The following is a 17,965-nucleotide window of genomic DNA, read 5'->3' on the forward strand; positions in this document are numbered from 1 at the left end:
AGTAGATACCACAGGAAATTATATTGCAAAACTAATGGCAGATTAACAGCAAAAACAACCAGAATGGCAAAACAAATGTATAAAAACCTTAAAAACAAGTAATATAGGACAGCGGTGTCTTGATTTCATTTAAAAGCTCTACTGCATATGTTTAGTATGCATATGTTTTCGTTTCGGAACCACTGGATGTGTACCATCTGAGATGTGTTTAACGGGTCACATCTCAATTCGGTTCTGTTTATTTATATACAGTAGAGCCAAATCACAAAAGAGTCGTCGTCTCAAGGCACTTCACAGAGTTAAACATACCAACTTCAGAACTAATTTTCTTTAAATTGGAGGATACAAAATCATCTGCAACTCATCTCTGGTCATTTAAAATACTAATTCAGAATCAGCTTTATTGGCCTGTAAGGCTCATTCAGAATTTACACAAGAATCATTGAATCTTCATATATGATCAACATATTTTTATTTTCAAATCTACACAGTTGCACGTGTGATTAAAAATGGCAGCAGGTTTTAGACTTTGCCAAGTGGCAGGTAGTCCTAATTTTAGAACCTTGAATGGGGGCATCATGGTACCCACAAGCTGCTGGTTGATGCTTCTGCTTAACAGTAAATAAATGCATCCACAAGCAGGAATTTCAGAGGGATGTTTTGATCCTTGGGCTTTTCCAGCATGTTAACATCTTAGAGCAGCTTGCATCTGAACAACAGACATCTACGTTAATGCCAGGTGTGATCGTTTTGGTTTCTATGATCAGAGTGCAGCGGCTTTCAGCCTTACGTACTGTTGTGGCCTTTTTAAAAGTAAAGTGTGAGATTTCTAAGATTACTAACTCCATTTTTGCCAGGAAGTAAAGCCCTCACTTGTATACAGAAACTACATTTGCTGTTGGTGACAACTAGCTTCAGGATTGCGGCCTGCGACCCTATCATCGCCTAGTTTGACCAGCCTATAGGCTATAGGATAGGATATATCAGCCTCTAAAAAGACTTAGAAAATTGATTTTTGAGCTCATCTGATGAAACTCCACGCCCTGCTGCCTTGGTTATTTTTTTCCCATTTCTCCCAGTCTTTCTCTATTTCAGTCTTCTTCAGGCATGGCCACATAATGACAAACCTGCTGTGTATTACAGGACCCTGCCCATGAGTTCCCTCCCAGCCACCTCCCTCTTCATGGGCCTTTAAAACCCTTAAATAAAGGAGGGGGTTACCGTTTTCCAAGGAGAACAAACATTTTGAAGACCAATCCTTAAAGCTACACATTCCCTCACAAGTAAAGACCATTACTCTATAGGACCATCATGGACAACCATTCATACAACTTTCCTTCCGACTGCACCCCACTCACCAACAGCAAATCTGCCCGCAAACCGGCCGGAGCCACTGTGGTAAACATGGGAAGCTGTGGGAAGAATCCTCCCCGGGACTACCTGCTCTGGTCGCTGTGCAACACCTTTTACGTTAACTTCTGCTGCCTGGGCTTCATGGCTCTCATCTACTCCATCAAGGTAAAACGTTTGCCTTTATCTTCTGGGAAAATATGTTCTTGAAGGCTTCAGTTTTGGACCGTAGTAAAGTTTGTTGATGAATACTGGTTACTGGTTGATTCGATGTATGAGCAATTTATTATTCTTTAGAATATTAGTTGTGTCTGACACTTGTTTAAATTTGAAAAATTTTTAAAACTTTTTTTTTTAAATAGAAAAATTTACTGGCTAGGTTCATGTGACAGTTAATAATCTATTTTTGTTTATCGTGTATTCTTTTAAAAAGACAATGATGGTAAAATGGTAAATGGCCTGTATTTGATCTCGCGCCTTCTAGAGTCCTGGGACCCCCCAAGATAACAAAATAAACCAATTTGTCGTTTGCCACTTGCTGTAATTGTTTGACATAGCTGGGTCTGAGTAATGCGTGTCCTCTTAGAGAGCTAGGTGTGTTAGATAATTCAGAAAAAGAAATATTAAAGGGTTCATCCATCTTTTTGTGACTGTAGGCCTAAAAGGGTTTTATAACAATCAGTGAAAACAGCTGAAAGCAGGAGAGTGTTTTAGTTGAGTTTACATCACATACTGGATAGTCTCAGAACAGTAGCAACACAACAAAATAACCAAGCACTGTTCCTCTAACTCAACTCCGAAACACCATCCATCCATGTAGGGTCGCAGGGGTGGGGGTGGGGTGGTGGGGGATGGGTCAAGCGGTCAATGGGCAATCAGACGGGGTACACCCTGGACAGAGAGCCAGTCCATCGCAGGGCAACACAGAGACACACAGGACAAACAATCACACACACACACCTAAGGACAATTTAGACAGACCAGTTAACCCAACAGTCATGTTTTTGGACAGTGGGAGGAAGCCGGAGTACCGGGAGAGAACCCACGCATGCACAGGGAGAACATGCAAACTCCATGCAGAAAGACCCCAGGCTGGGAATTGAACCCAGGACCTTCTTGCTGCAAGGCAACAGCTCTAACCACTGCGCAGCCCAACTCCAAAAGCAAAATGATTTGATAAAAATGAAACAGAGCATAATGTTCTAAATATCATTTTGTAAAAATAAACAATGGTACAAACACACGATAACCAAGAATACACACATCGTCATTTTCTTCTACCTCTATTCTGATTCTAGAAAGAACCAAAATCTTCACCGACACAAAGCAGCTCTGACTTAGTTTACAGAGCAGACACCAGCCTGCTCTGCGACTACCTGAACAAAAATGTTCCTAAATGGTTTACCACAAAAGGGTGTGTACACCCCTTATTTACCTCCCGGCTTGGTTTTGAATTACAGGCCCACCGTTGGATCGGTGCTCAAATTAAAGAGAGGGCCTCGCTCTGAGGGGAGTTAAAAATGGTGTAAGTGGCAGCTTCCTAATGAGCAAGTGCTTTTAAATAATCAGGGAGTAAAGTAACACATAGACCGGGTTAGCAGGCATCCATGACCCTGGAGCTGAGTGGTGACTGGAATGGGCAGCAGTAAACTGGAATTTATTTTGTCTTTACCATCTTCTCCTTTGCTGGATTGTTTTTTCTTTGACACTGGAGGGCTTTAATCAGGAAATGCTTGATATTTTATTGTTGCATCTGTGTTTCTGAGTCATAGTTTGATATTTTCTTGTGGTTTTGTAGGCCAGGGACCAGAAGACTCTTGGAAACTTGCAGCTGGCCCAGGAGTGTTCAGACAAGGCTAAGTGGTACAACATCCTAGCAGCCGGTTGGAACCTCCTGATTCCTCTCCTGGCCATCTTCCTGCTCGTCCTCCTGCTTGTCCACCTCAGCTCTTTGAGGGGCTCCTTCGACTTCTTAGGAGAAGATGGATTCCAGAACTTCATGAATTTGTTCAGCTGGTAGATGGAGACAGATCCAAATTGATAAAAAGTGTTCTATTCACACAGTCAGGACACATGGTTTGGTTTAGTTCCACAGATGATGGCAGACATAACCGTCGTTATTTTAGTGAGTTCCTTTTCAGCATCAGAGTTAAAATGACATTAAATGGTCAAAATAGACAGGGATGGCAAAAAAATAGACAAATGCAGAACCCAAAGGCAAATCCAGTCAACTGTTAAAGCGTGCGAGAGCCAGAATTTAGGACTTATAATTCAGGTGGCATAACCGTCATTAACAATGATAGTTTCATGAACCCCTTAATACTAACTCACACTACAGCCACGTTCCTTCATACTGGATTAAAACCTCTTAGTTCTTATGACCTGTTTTACACTGTCTGTGTAAATCTAAAATAGTTCATCCTGTGATTTTGTGTGTGCCATGCTATATTTTGTACCTTCACCACCCTGGACATGTCTGCAGCACATTCCTATGCTCATGATCAGACCACATCCCAACCTGCCATGGTGAGAGTGGGACTGCATCAGGCTGCAGCTACCCACTAGATCAGTGGTACCAAAATGCACAACTGTAATGAGGAGCCTGTTGAGTCTGGCCTTAAAGGGACAATGTGTAGTTTTTACCATTATCTTCTGGAAATATCCATCAAAATTTTGTTGAAAATGAAATGGAAGATGCCCAGTTGTTGAAAAATATTGGCAGCTTCGTAACATATAACCATAAAAATCAGGTCAAAAATACATGGGAGCGGGTCTAAGGGTGTTTCTCAGTGCCAAGGAACCTCGCCTTGATGTCTTGGCCCCACCCCGGTTGCCTAGGAGATACATCATCAGGAGCCGCCAAGACGTGTTCCAATGTTCATGTTCAACCGAGGCGTGTGTTCTCCGTTTGTTAGCTGTTTAGCTAGCTGAGCAAGGATACATGGGAGGTGTCTTGTAGCCTAGCCTTGGTCAAAAATTTCCCAGAATATACCGCTGTATTTTCAAAAGGATGGCGGATCAGAAACCGGCAGCTACTTCGGGGGCTAATTTCAAGTTTAAAAGTAAGTCAACTAATTTAAAATGGTTTTTTTTAGATCCAAAGAAGTCATCTCTGGTTGGTTATTGGCAGCTACGGTGGCTAGTGGGTAGTAACTCACTTATATATTTTACTTAACAAATATATACCTAATTTAAAAAAAAAGGCTCATTATATATTTATATTGAAACTAATACGTAAAAAAATATAACGTTATCTCCCGTGTCACATGACGTTACGTCACCGCCATGGAAGCCTGCGGTAACGTGATGCAAGTCTGTTCCATTTAACCGTTTTCTTTGACCAAGAAAGGACAGCGTCCTCGTAAGAGAGGCACTTGGCCTCACAAGACATCACCTCGCAAGGCCAGGCACCTTGACATTGAGAAACAGAAGTCTCTGGACGACGCCATATTAGATGCCATGTTTTCTTCTACGGGAGCCCAGGAGGACAAAAAGCATTTACTGATTTGTAACAAATGGTTACAAAACTTTCATCATTCTTAAATGTTGTTGTTTACTGCTTCACTTGTTGCCAGTGATGAAAAGGAGTCTGATGTGCTTGGCATTTTACTAAAATTTGTACTCCCCAGGGCTTTTTGACCCTAATGGTCATCCGTTGGTAAAGTCTTACTCCAACACAAAAACACTGCTTCCTTGCAACGATTTAGGTATCTACTGCCCATATCGCCAGGAAAATCACACTCTGTCACTTTAAGACCATCCATGTTGTTGTGGCTGATTTGTAATTTTAACAGTGAGGTGATAATCCTGTGTGAAGAGGGACAAAGGGAATGTAGTCAGTTATAAAATGACTCACATCTTAAAAATTTCCTCACTAATTAGTAAAACAGTCTGCTCTAAAAGGGTCTGATGTGATTGTTAGCAGTGTCAGGTAGAATGTGAAAGCAAAGGTTGAATAGTTCAGGATAAAGTGGATAAATGGAATCAACAGGCTCAATGAGCGACATTTCTGCTTCACTTGGATTATTTATTATATTTATGTTTAGCCAAGCTTTGGTCAGGTACGAACAGCAAAACAGAGTACTGTGTTTGGAGTCTGAGAAGAAGCCACTTTAACTATTTCTTTCATCTTTCAGTATTATTTAAATGCTATTACTGTAACAAAATAGATTTAAGTTTCATTTTCATGTATTTTTATTGTTCATGTGGCCACTTTGACTTGACGTTGTGTTGTTTCTAACCTATGAACTAAATAAAGTGAACACTAATAACAGTTAAAACATTTCTTTACTAAATGCTTTTTGAAATGCACCTCTAAACATTTCCCTCCCAGCTAATAAACACAGGTGTTGTGCTGCTACACCTGCAGCCAACCTTAAAGTTCTCATGTGGGTTTTACTCTGCGGTGGGTCGGGTGGAGCGGGTGGGGTTGTTGGTTTTTATCGCAGCTGTCAGCCCAGTGCTCCACTAGCTAAATATAATCTGTGTAAAAGACTTAGGGACACGCGACCACCCAGTAGACCACCACAGGTTTCCAGAAAATGTTTAACGTATTCATGCATGAAGTATTTGGCAGTGGCTCTTATCCGAGGTGACTGGTAAATGAGAAGGTGTGCCTTCCTGCTCTTGCAATCACAGAGGTCAAAGATGAAATCAGCATCAAAATCTCAAATTTCAGACTTGTGAGACTTGTGTTACTGAATGCCTTTTGACAAACTTCGTTATGTAAACTGGTAACTGATGCTGCTTATTGAGGCTAAAGCTATGAAGGCAGGAATCCTCCTCATCCTGTGTCTTTGATCATCTGGCAGTTTCCTCCTTCTAGACTCCGGCCATTTTAGTAGCTTCTACTTCACTAACAGCTTTTTATATATTTATGTCTCTTTTATAATCATAGGCCCTAGCTTCTAACTTTCTATTTTCCTCTTGTGGTGTGAGAGAACTGCTTACAGATGTCTGAGGGAAATTATAGGATAGGGGTTGGTTCTACAGCCAGAGTGGCTCGCTTTAGCAGCCGTTGGCTTCAGCAGAGCTGAAGGAAGCAACTGAACAATGTGCTGGAAGGATCTACAGACACTGTCCGCAATCGAGTCTCAACTATAGTTGGGCAAACATCAGTTTGTAATTCTTAAACAGGACGGCCGAGTGGTTTTTGCATTTCTAAAGAATCTTTTAAACTGCATAGATTTTTATATAACAACCAGCTGCATGTGTTCACTATAAAAGTGCACATGTGATTTGTGCAGGTTTTTGATGTCAGCCTGGCAATACCCTCTGGTTACTAAGCGGTTCATAATGGCTAAATAAAATCACATTTCCAGTTGTGTATTAAACTTGTGTTTTCAAAGAATACGGTCAAAAATAATGTCATGTTTCTACAGACATGTTTGCTGCCAAAATGCTGAAAAGAGGACACATTTGTTGAGCATATAGTCGTAATTCCAGTTATTATTTATTAAAATAAAATGTGTAAATTAGTCTAAATCAGTATTTTTTCTACTAAAAAATGCCACTTGAAGCTAAGCCCGCCCACCACCCCGTAGAGCCCTATGCCATTTGAACTCAGCGCCGCTCCACCTTAGCCAATAGCATAAGCATCTTCTTACGTACACAGTGTACTTGCATGCATCTGCAGAAGTACCTGAAGCAGAGTTGGCAACATTTATTCTAAACAAGTAAGTCTTTAAAACATATATACATTTTTTATGAATAAACAACAATGTGAGCATGTTACAATAACACAATGTGTTACACATCTTCTGTACGTTCATTCTGTGTATTTAGTCAACCTGCATTGGTTGGTTCTTTTAAAACACAGAACAAAGGAGTTGCTCTTTACCTTGTTTTGCTAACGTTTCGGTTAATTACGATCAGTGTTGGGGAGAATACGTTGTAAATGTATTTAGTTACAGAATACTGAATACTTGCTTTAAAATGTGTTCTGTAATGTATTCCGTTACTTTGTTTAATCTTGGTACTGTATTCAGAATACTTAGAATACTTTCCCATAAAAACAGCATTTAGGTCTATTAAATGTCACAATATGTGTTAAGAACTCCCGCAGGAAAGCAGGGCATATTAATGCTAAATGTCATGTATCGACTGGGGAAAAAAAAACACTTTTTTATCAAACAGTCAATAGAAAATATATTTCTGTTTCTGTGAGAAAGTGCTTGAACACTGCACAGCATTACTGTCTGCAAGAAAATGTAATCTACACAAAAAGCTTCTAAATAATTGGGACTGGCCAATCACAACACATTTATTTAGAAAAAAACGATGTATTTTTTAATGTGTTTTGTAGTTTTTCCAAGATGGAATTGCAGACTGCCTCATTGACAGACATCCAAAGCAGTCCAATCACAGTGCTCTATATGTTTGATGGGCCAATCATAGCAGTCTGTCAGCCAAATGGGTGGGATGTACCTGCAAGTTAGCAAACCAAGATGGACGCTGCTCAGTAGTGGTTCAATCACAGAGTTGTTTTGGTTTGGTGGGCCAATCACAGCACTCTGTTGGTGGACGGGAAGTTACTGTTGTAAAGATAGCGGTGGATCGTTTGAAACGGCTTTGGCATCAACTTTGGACTATGTTTGACTTAGGGTTTTCTTTGAGTCCAGGGGAGATGGATCGAGGTATATTAGTGTATTTAGAAAATGATGTATTAGCATTGGCGGTTTTAAACAGGGGCCCACAGGGGCCTGGGTCCCTATAGAACCGGCCCTGGCCCCTGTTATCGCCCCTGTGCTGAAGAGATCAGAGTTTTTTTCCCGCTCTGCCTCGGAGACGGGAACTAATGCGCTGCAGTGTTTCACACGGAGCCTTTAGAGCGCAGCACACTCTGTGGACAGAACTGTTTACCCGGTGGATTTTTGAATAAAAGATTAAAAATAGTTTAAATGGGACCCGAAGAAATTCTTGAGCACGACTAACAGAAAAGACGCTAAGAGACGACGGTAAGCAATTCAGTTTATTTTCCTGACATCAGTGTTTTGATCGTAGTCGCGCGTTTCTGTCATTTACTTTTAAGTTCCTAACTGAGTCTATCCCCAGTTAATACTGATTTGTTTTTCCTTTGTAACATTAACTGTAAAATAAAAATGAAGTTGCTGCATTTTAAGCCTTAGACACTTTGAGATTAGATCACAGTATTCATTTATCTTTGACTTTCTCGCAGCAATGACTGGAAGCATCAGCGGCCATGAAAAGAAGAAGGGGCATTTTGTCCTTTTTTACAGCTGTTAATAAAGAACAGCGTAGACAGAGAGAGGATGAAAGTCACGAGGGAGCTGAGAAGCAGGATGAAAGAGGGAAGGAGGAGTTGGTTGGAGAGGAACCAGAGAGGTCAGAGGCTGTCCTCCCTGAGAGTGAGGAGGAGGAAGATGTAGGCTGTGAGGGAGAGAGCGAGGAGCAAAAAGAGGGACATCTTCTGTCATGTGCATCGTGTACACTACCGTCAGGTCTGTGGGTGTTGAACAAACCCTCTGTGATTGCAGCTCATATTGTGTGTAAAATGCATTTGAGGCATGCTGACTCTGGACCAAAATTTCTGTTGTTTATATTTAATAAATAGATAAAATAAGACTCTGAATTAGCTAATTATGACTTTTATCCTCATGCTAACATTTATTTTCTTTCAGATATCAGCAAGTGTAAGGATGACCCACCTACTCAGCCTCATTTGAGGACATTTCCAGTGACATTAATAGGAGACAGAAGACGCAACTTTCAGCCAAGCTGGTATGAAAGTCATCCTTGGGTTGAATATTCTGTTACTATGGACTCTACTTATTGTCATGCATGCAGACATTTTAGCTCACCAAGTGGTGCAGGAAGTGTGTTTGACTCACCATGTGGATTTAGGAACTGGAAAAAAGCAACTGAGAGAGGAGTTTTTTTTTTTTTTGGTACATGCAAAGTCTGAAAGGCAAAAATTGAAATTTTCTGAAAATTGTCTGAAATTGTATTGTGCACATATTTAATTTGTTTGAATATTTATTTTTCATATGTACAGTACATGTAATCTTCAAATAAAGTCACAAACTATAATAATCAACTAGAATTATTTTTTACTCAAGTCTCATGTTGCGGTGAAGCATTCAGAATTGTTATCAGAGTACCATAAAAACATGCCAGTTTTACTTTCACAAGTAAACCATTACTGCATTCGCTGTAATAGTTTACTTGTTCATTGTCTTTAATTATGAATTTGTTTGAATCTTATTTTAGTAAAATACAGCTGTAAAAGATCATAGATTAAAAAATTTTAAGGAAAATTTTTGATACATTTGATCCCCAAAATATAGTAAAGATAGATATGAAAAAGAAGAGAACAAAAAAGTGAGTAGTTTCACAGTACTAGGAATTTCCTTTGGCAAAATTGTGCACAAGCACAAAATTAGTCATATGGCAGAGACAAAAAAGAATTTTGGTATTGCCCTAATTTTTCCCTTTTTTTGTCTTACGCCCCCATGAAAAAATACTGGCCCCACTGTGGCCCCCCTGGAAATTTTGGTCTAGAACCGCCCCTGTGTATTAGCATCTTTTTTGACGGAGTAGGGCGGACCGCATCGCTGACTTGACATCCATAGCGGTGAGTATGTCTGGTTGTTTGGTATCCAATAGCATGCGGGGAAAGACCGTAGATCTTACCCTGCACTTAGAGCAGAGACTAGAAAGAGAGCTGAGAGCTGTCAATGGACCGTAGACACTGCCCAACAATTTCTTTATGTATATATTGAATTTCTTTATTCATCTTTTGGGTGAAAAGTGAAAAACATACAAGTATTCCAAGTATTCCAATGATATTACGAAAGTAACTGTATTCTAAATACTACGTATTCTAAATACTACGTTTAAAAAAAGTAACTGTACCGGACTCATAATTAGTATTCTAAATATGTAACGGCGGTACTAGTATTCCGGTACTCCACAACACAGATTATGATAGCCATCATCATTAAACACAATGTGTTTCATTTTCAGCTTTGTTGGCCGGCTAAAGATGAGTGTTCACGAACGAGAGGCGCCGCTTCCAGCCGTAATCATGGAGGCAGGGAGAGGGGCTTTAAGTGTGATACATTTTCTACACCTGTAGAGGGTGCTATCTGACAGGTGGAAAAAACATATTACACCCCTAAAGCAGGTAACACTACGAGTATCAGGCAGAGGTGTGACCAAGTCACTGCTTTGTAAATCACAAGTCTTTCCAGTCAAGTCTTGAGTCAAGTCCACGTCAAAGACAACCAAGTCCAAATCAAGTCCAAAGTCAATGATCTGGAAGTCCAAAGTCAAGTCCAAGTCCCTAACTTTGAATTTTAATGTCATAATCAAGTCATCTGTCTAACTTCAATCTAATGACAATGATAATAAATAAATTCCAGGAATAAATCTTCTTAAAGCTTCATTTATTTGCTCAAACAAGCAGGAAGTGCAACTGAAACTATAAACAAAGTGCTGCTGCTTTTAGCAGAACAAGACCAAACCCAGAACCAAGAATGATTTATGATTTTTGTCCATGTCGTGCCACTTCTGTGCTAAAATATCAAATATGCTCAAGTCATCATCAAGTCAACAGATGCAAGTCAATTCAAGTCGCAAGTCATGGGCATTCAAGCCCGAGTCAAGTCGTAAGTCTTAATAGATTTTATCAAGTCAAGTCAGAAGTCATTAAAATAATGACTCGAGTCTGGCTCGAGTCCAAGTCATGGGACTCGAGTCCACACCGCTGGTATCAGGGATTTCTAAAACAAGTCATAATAATCATTCCTGAAGGGGGAAATGCTGAATTGCTACTTCAAAGCCTAATAAACAACGACAACAATGTCATTACAACAACACAAAAGTAAATATCTACTAAAACCTTTGGGGTTACATATGAACCTGATGCTGGTTCAACTTAAACCAGGAGAAACAAAATGTCTGGTAACAAAACTAGATAGTTGAAACTGATCTCTTATAGAATGTTTTGCTTTGATAACCCTCCATATCTAAAACGGTCAACATGAACAGGAAACACATTATTGACGTCCTGAGAGAAACGATATCTGACAGGAGGCCACCTGTAGGTCTTTATTAAATATGGATTAACAATAATGGGCTCAGAGTAACTAAACTAAAACATCTTTGTTGACAAGCTTGCTTAGGACTTAGTGAATAATAAACAAAACTAAAGGCACATTGTTTTAAGATTGCAGCTTAAACCTAACCTGAATCCACCTTCCTATCAAGTATCATGCAGTTCTGTGTGACATGTTTGGTGTAATTTCAATGAGAAACAAAGATGTAGGTTGTTCCTTTATGATGGAAAGCTGTGTGTGAAAGTCTGGTTTGACTTAGTGTGTGTGTCTGACCCCTTGTGGCCAGAAAGTGAGGCAGGAATGGGAGGAATGGAGGTCTTGCCTTCTCACTTACCCACTCACAATAAAAGTACTTAAAGCATAAAATAACTAATTACAACTAAAGAAATGTAAAAATCTGAACATTCGGCAGCCAGCTGGTGTGAATCAACCTGAGTCAACACCCAGGGAATGATGATCTGGGGTAAGTTTTTATTCTTTAGTAAGGCTAAAGTCTTATTTGTTTGTATGAAAGGCGATAGGTTTACTTTTAGTCACCGGGTCACACCATCATTATCGTCACCTCCACCACCATCATCATCATCATCATCATCATATTCATCATCATCATCATCATATTCATCATCATCATCATCATCATTATCGCCATCACCACCATCATTATCGTCACCACCACCACCACCACCACCACCACCACCACCATCATCATCATCATCATCAACATCATCATCATCATCAACATCATCATCATCATCACCATCATTTTCACCATCACCACCATCATTATCATGATAATAATGATGATGATGTCATCATTCACACGCTGGTGAGGAGATGTAACCACAGTTGCCCCGGGGTGCTGAACACTGGCACCACTGGTCCAACCACCACCATCATCATCCTCATCATAATCATCATCCCCTTCATCATCATCACCTGTTTGCCCTGGTTGACATTTTTTATGATAAAAGCCTTCTGTTAACTTTCATAGCAACTGACATTAATCATTGACTTACAAATAAATTAAATGAAATCAACCCACAATTAAAAGATTAAAATTGTAATCATTTATAAACTATCTATAGCCAATATATTAAAATCACCTTTTTCCTGGCAATCTCCTTTCTGAAGCCTCTTCCTTTCCTCTGCGCATCCAACTGAGTTGAGGAGACCGGTTTATTTATCTGGGGCCCCTGAGCCAAGGCTGGATTATAATACAGGCAAACTGGGCACAGGCCCAGGGGCCCACAGCCACAAGGGGGACCACGCGACCAGCAGTCATTTTATTTTATTTATTTATTTTTTTTGTGCAGCGGTCTTAACGTCGGAGAAAAAAGTTGACAAGTAATTAAACTTGCGCCCACATTTTCTAAGTTAACACACATTTCTTTTAACAACAGTAGTTTTTGCATCTTTACTGCCCGCTTCAGCCCACTCCCCCCTCCCCCTGCACAGCGGCCGCAAACTCACTGATGCACCTGCAGCCTCTCAGAGTTCCTGCTGATCTAAACATTGAAAGAATAATTTAATTTTCTGTTCCTCACTTCTGATCACCTTCAGTGGTGTCTGTTTGTTGCAACCACCAGGTACAAAAACTAACCTGTTTTTATTTGACTATTTTTCTGTTGTGTCTGTTTATTATCTTCCAGCATCTCCTCTCAGTCCTGAAGAAAAACTGCTACCTGGCTTCATATTTTCACCTCATGAATTACGTTTGAACTGCAGTTCTAAAAGACCTACCGACCGCAAATATAGTGGCGTGCGCACTGGCCGCACCGGTGCGGGGAAGTCTCCAGAGGATGAAACAGGTGATGCGCTCGCTCCGCAGTAGCGAAACGTATCAGACACAAATAAAAGACAGAAAGCATGAAAGGATATGAGCTGACATGAACGATCGCGTGTGGAATTTGTTTTTGAGGAGGCGACACTTAGATAATGTTACTGTGGCCGTGCTCAGGACGCAGCTACTGGAGCGCATCAACAATCAGAGCTCTGCACCTCTCAGCTCAAAATAATCCCCAGAGAGTCCACATAGAAAATTTAATTTAAGAAGTACCAGGATCGTTTTCGGGCTAAATAATTGTCTACAGTCCATCATCCCTAATGTATTTGTGGCCCTGTGGATTTTTCTAACTCTACCAGTTACAAATTGTGACGGGTAACGATCATTTTGACAAATGGCAAGAATAAAAAATGAACTGAGAACAACACAAACTCAACAGCGCCTCAGTGCACTATCACTGATGGCAACTGAATCTCAGTTTGTCAGGAATCTGGACTTTGATGACATTGTAAATGAATTTACTAATAGAAAGGCCAGAAAGCAGTTTTTCTGAAGGCAAGAGAGGAGACCAACAAGAGGAGACAAAAAGAAGAGTAAAGAGACAGGAGTCAAGAGGAGGAAGGAGACAAGAGACAAGAGGAGGAAGGAAACAGGAGACAAGAGGAGGAAGGAGACAGGAGACAAGAGGAGGAAGGAAACAGGAGACAAGAGGAGGAAGGAGACAGGAGACAAGAGGAGGAGGGAAACAGGAGACAAGAGACAAGAGGAGGAAGGAAACAGGAGACAAGAGAAGGAAGGAGACAGGAGACAAGAGGAGGAAGGAAACAGGAGACAAGAGGAAGGGGACAGGAAACAAGAGGAGGAAGGACACATGAGACAAGAGCAGGAAGGAAACAGGAGACAAACAAAAAACATGCAGATATTCTATCTTTGCAAACTTTTCAATAACTGTATAATCTTTTAAATAATTCTGCATTACTTTCTGTTGTAGTGTGACAGTGGGATCTATTTTACAGCAGACTCTTGCCCCCACCGTCCCACAGATTGACCACAATTTTGTTATTACAGACAGAAGAGAAGACAGGAGCGCTGTGAGGAAGAGAGAGACAGAAAAAGAGGAGAAAAGAGAGAGGACAGAGGAAGAATGACATATGAGTGAGGCACAATAGGAAAATCATCAGGTATGAGTGTTTGTGATTAGGTTCTAAAACTATTTTGACCTGGAGGTAAAAGCTTTTGTATCAACATAAGTAAGCAATTTTTTAAATTGACGATGTTATGAAATGTCCAAAAAGTGCTTCTGGGTGACAGTAATGTTGGGTAGGCTGGGTGGGGTGGGGTGGTGGTGGGGTGGTGGTGGGGTGAGGGGTGGGGGCCTAAAGCACATTGTGCCCAGGGGCCCCTGCAATGATAATCCGGCCCTGCCCTGAGCATGTGATCCGTAAACAACCGAGTCCCTCCCACGTGTCTTATACCAAAGCGGGAAATATGCTAATGAGCTGGAGTGGAGACGCACAAACACCGGGCTGTCTGGTGGTTCAGACAAGAGACTAAACGTGTCATCACATGTCGTGCGGATAAGGGACAGAGACAGGAGACGTGACCAGCCAGGTCTCCTTTGATATCGGCACCACAAAGGCCACCGGACAGGATGCAGAGGTAAAAACACCCATAAACAACACATCAGCTCACCTCGGGCTTCTGGGTCGGGAAGGCATTTTTAGTGCAACAATGAACTTTAATATCGCCGTTAGAAATTTCATAAATGAATATGCAAAATAATAACAGGAGAAATTCGACTTCTGGACCATGTTTTTATGTTTTTTTTCTCCGTGCAGTCTTTGACTGCGGTCAAGTGAGCCGTCGTTCGTTTGTCCGTGGTTAAGTGAGCCGCACCTACATTTGAAGTGCACATTTACATGGTACTTTACGGTAACACCGTCTCGCTGCTGGAGAAGAGCTGAGATGAGCGACAGAACGGGCTGAAATCAGGACGACAGAGCTGCTAAATGTGCCTTTTTGATACACACATACTAAGCACCTCGAGTACTACGTGGTACCAAAGTATGAACTACTTTTACTGTGTACTTTTTCAGTAATTGTCCTTCAAAGTATGTCCAAAAAGCTAATGTGCCGTTTTTGAGACAGGATAAAATGAGATTTGGGAAAAAGGGCCACTAGGCCACCTATACATGGAGTTGGAAGAAGTGTAACTTATTCAACCCTCTCCAATATTTCAAGATTGTTTTATCTAAATATTATAATGCAAAAAAATAACTACAGTCATGGCTAAAAGTTTTGAGAATGACACAAGTATTGTTTTTTACAAGTTTTTTTTTAAATAAACTCCTTTTAGATCTTTATCTCAGTTGTTTCTGTGATGTACTGAAATATAACATTCTGGAGTTTATGCTAATTATTATAAAAATCCGAAACTTTTCCAGTTTCCAATACTTAGCCAATTTTAAAAACCTTTGGCCACAACTGTATTATTTATTTTTCTACACTGCAATGTATCAACCAAATCATAGCATATCACAGAGTAACAGTTAAAGCAATGGAAAACCAATTACCTCACAATCTATCTACAAGCACTCACCCAACAAGATAAAAGTCATGCACAATATACATTCCTATATGCAGCGTTGGAGCCACGCACAATCAACTCCATCTCCCATATTCGTCTATATACTTATTTAAATAAAAAAAAGTTATCCTATCTCAAACTCGGCATTCCATGCTGTAGTTCTTTTTTTTTTTAAACACAGAGCAGTTTTGTTTACCTGTACGTTTCGTTTTGCGGCTGCAAACTTCCTCAGGCTGATGCAAACTTCCTCAGGCTGACGTCAGCCTGAGGAAGTTTGCAGCCGCAAAACAAAACGTACAGGTAAACAAAACTGCTCTGTGTTTTAAAAAAGACTTACAGCATGGAATATGAGATACGGCACAGCAAGAACACACCTAAGATGTTGAAACTCGGCACTTTTGGCGATTTGGACATAATTTAAGTACAATAACTGAAAAAATACACAGTAAAAGTAGTTCATACTTTGGTACCAGGTAGTACTTGAGGTACTTAGTAGGTATGTATAGGACGCTTAGTGTCCTTTTTTAAAAACAAAATTTTATCCTTTATCAAAAAGGCACATTTAGCAGCTCTGTGTCATCCTGATGTCCGCCCTTTCTGTCGCGCATCTCAGCTCCTCTCCAGCAGCGAGACGGGTGTTACCGTAAACTACCGTATAAACGCGCACTTCTAGTCAGTAGGCGCGGCTCTCTTGACCACAGTAATTTAGTTTATGACCCGTTTGTGTCCTCGTTAGATTTGGTTTAATAAATAACTACCTTTGTTTGCTATAATTTAGCAGCCAACGTTCCCTGCTGAGTAGCTGTGTGAAATGAAAGAAACTTCAGTCTGAGTGAGTTAAGCAACAGACTGAAGCTAGCAGGGCAAAGCAGAGAAACAACGAAAGTCAGCAGATTGGTGAAGCCTCTGGTCAGATACATGCAGAAAGGAAAGATAGGACTGAAAAGAATAAATCATGAGTGCTGCAGCCCATTAAGTTATACAGTAAAATTTACAATAATGAGAGAGGACAGTTCTTTTCTCTATTCATTGTTAAATTTATAGCATGTTGAGGACCCCAGTGCATATCAAGCATCTGCAAATTTGCTTCTTGAGTCATAAATTCAAGTTAGACAACCCCAGTGGCATCCTATAAGTACCTCTATCAAAGTGATTTAACTTATTTATTTTATTTATTCTTTTCTACATTTTGATGTATTAATACATGTAAGAATTTAGATTTTTTTAATTTAAAAAATGCAAACTAATCCTTTTTGTGAATGCCAGAGTTACTTTTGCACAAAATAAAAGTTAAAGGTTTTATAAAACATGAAATATGCTTTATTTTGAGCCATTTCACCTTGTTTCTGTGTAAAGGTAAACATAACTCTAACCCACTGTAGCTTCTTCAGTTGACAGGGCATGAACAGCCTCAGATCAGAGAAATAGTTCACATACCTGACCCAGCCTTTCCACTGGATGTGTAAGCGAAGCGTAAAGTAATAGACACATTTTATCCTGAAGCCTTGTTTTGTTTGCGCTCACACACGTATCGGTGGAGACATTTTCCTTTTATATTTCTCCATCAGTGTCTCCATCAGTGTTGTTAGTCAATTCTCCTCCAGGACAGCAGAGGGCGTAGAGCTTTTCTTGGGTATCCTACCATCAATGCAGTCATGTCTCTAGTGTGCTTACATGGGGAGGCTAAAGGTTGGTTTATGCTTGACGCGTCCGCGAGGTCCGCACGGCTCCGCGCGGAAAAGTTGCGTCATTTTAACAACCACGCCCCTCCACCGCATCTCCGCACGGCCCAAGATTTCTGCAACGCACACCTCGGAAAATTTCTAACCACGCGGACGGTCGGACGCGGAAAAACATGGCGGACCGGCACGGCAGAGGTTCGTAAATACAGACATTTGTATGATTCGGCTCTCAAAGATCACTGTGATCAATGTGTTGTTAATAAATCGGAGAGAAATAGCTCGCACTGTCGGAAAAGACGAGAACGCTGTTAAAAATGCTGAAATGCCATGTTGTAAACAGTCATTTCTACTTCTACTATGGTGTAGTGTTGGATTCTTGCCGTAGAGCTCCATGCTGCCCCGTTCAGTTTGGGAGAATATTGGCTCACCGCAGAGACGAGCCGCACAAACCATAAACGCTGCGAGTTGTGAAGCGCGTTCCAGC

General features: G+C 40.6%; 2 protein-coding genes across 3 annotated transcripts in view; both read left to right on the forward strand.

The window, feature by feature from the left end:
- The first annotated feature begins 1,138 nt into the window (after positions 1 to 1,138).
- Positions 1,139 to 3,504, forward strand: ifitm5 (interferon induced transmembrane protein 5). The gene is made up of 2 exons (XM_015942226.3): positions 1,139 to 1,518; positions 3,149 to 3,504. Exons 1-2 carry the CDS (start codon positions 1,312 to 1,314, stop codon positions 3,368 to 3,370), a joined length of 429 nt encoding a protein of 142 aa, XP_015797712.1. The 5' UTR covers positions 1,139 to 1,311; the 3' UTR covers positions 3,371 to 3,504.
- Positions 3,505 to 14,693: 11,189 nt separating this feature from the next.
- LOC107395305 (uncharacterized oxidoreductase YjmC) overlaps positions 14,694 to 17,965 on the forward strand; it is a 52,226-nt gene continuing 48,954 nt past the window's right edge. Inside the window, exon 1 of one of the 2 annotated variants that reach the window (XM_070550285.1) lies at positions 14,694 to 14,871. Coding sequence is in view for 1 of the 2 variants with exons in the window: in XM_054732843.2 (XP_054588818.1) it covers positions 14,864 to 14,871 (8 nt within the window). In the remaining variant the exon portion in view is untranslated. The remainder of the gene's footprint in view (positions 14,872 to 17,965) is intronic. The other variant, XM_054732843.2, reaches the window with a different exon arrangement.

This window comes from Nothobranchius furzeri, chromosome 4 (genome assembly GCF_043380555.1).
Source record: "Nothobranchius furzeri strain GRZ-AD chromosome 4, NfurGRZ-RIMD1, whole genome shotgun sequence".
NCBI classification, from domain to species: Eukaryota; Metazoa; Chordata; class Actinopteri; order Cyprinodontiformes; family Nothobranchiidae; genus Nothobranchius; species Nothobranchius furzeri.

Bases quoted from the DNA above. Each gene is read 5' to 3' on its own strand.
- ifitm5 (XM_015942226.3), top strand. From the start codon at position 1,312: ATGGACAACCATTCATACAACTTTCCTTCCGACTGCACCCCACTCACC. The intron at 1,519-3,148 runs GTAAAACGTTTG...GTGGTTTTGTAG, and splicing joins CTCTCATCTACTCCATCAAG to GCCAGGGACCAGAAGACTCT.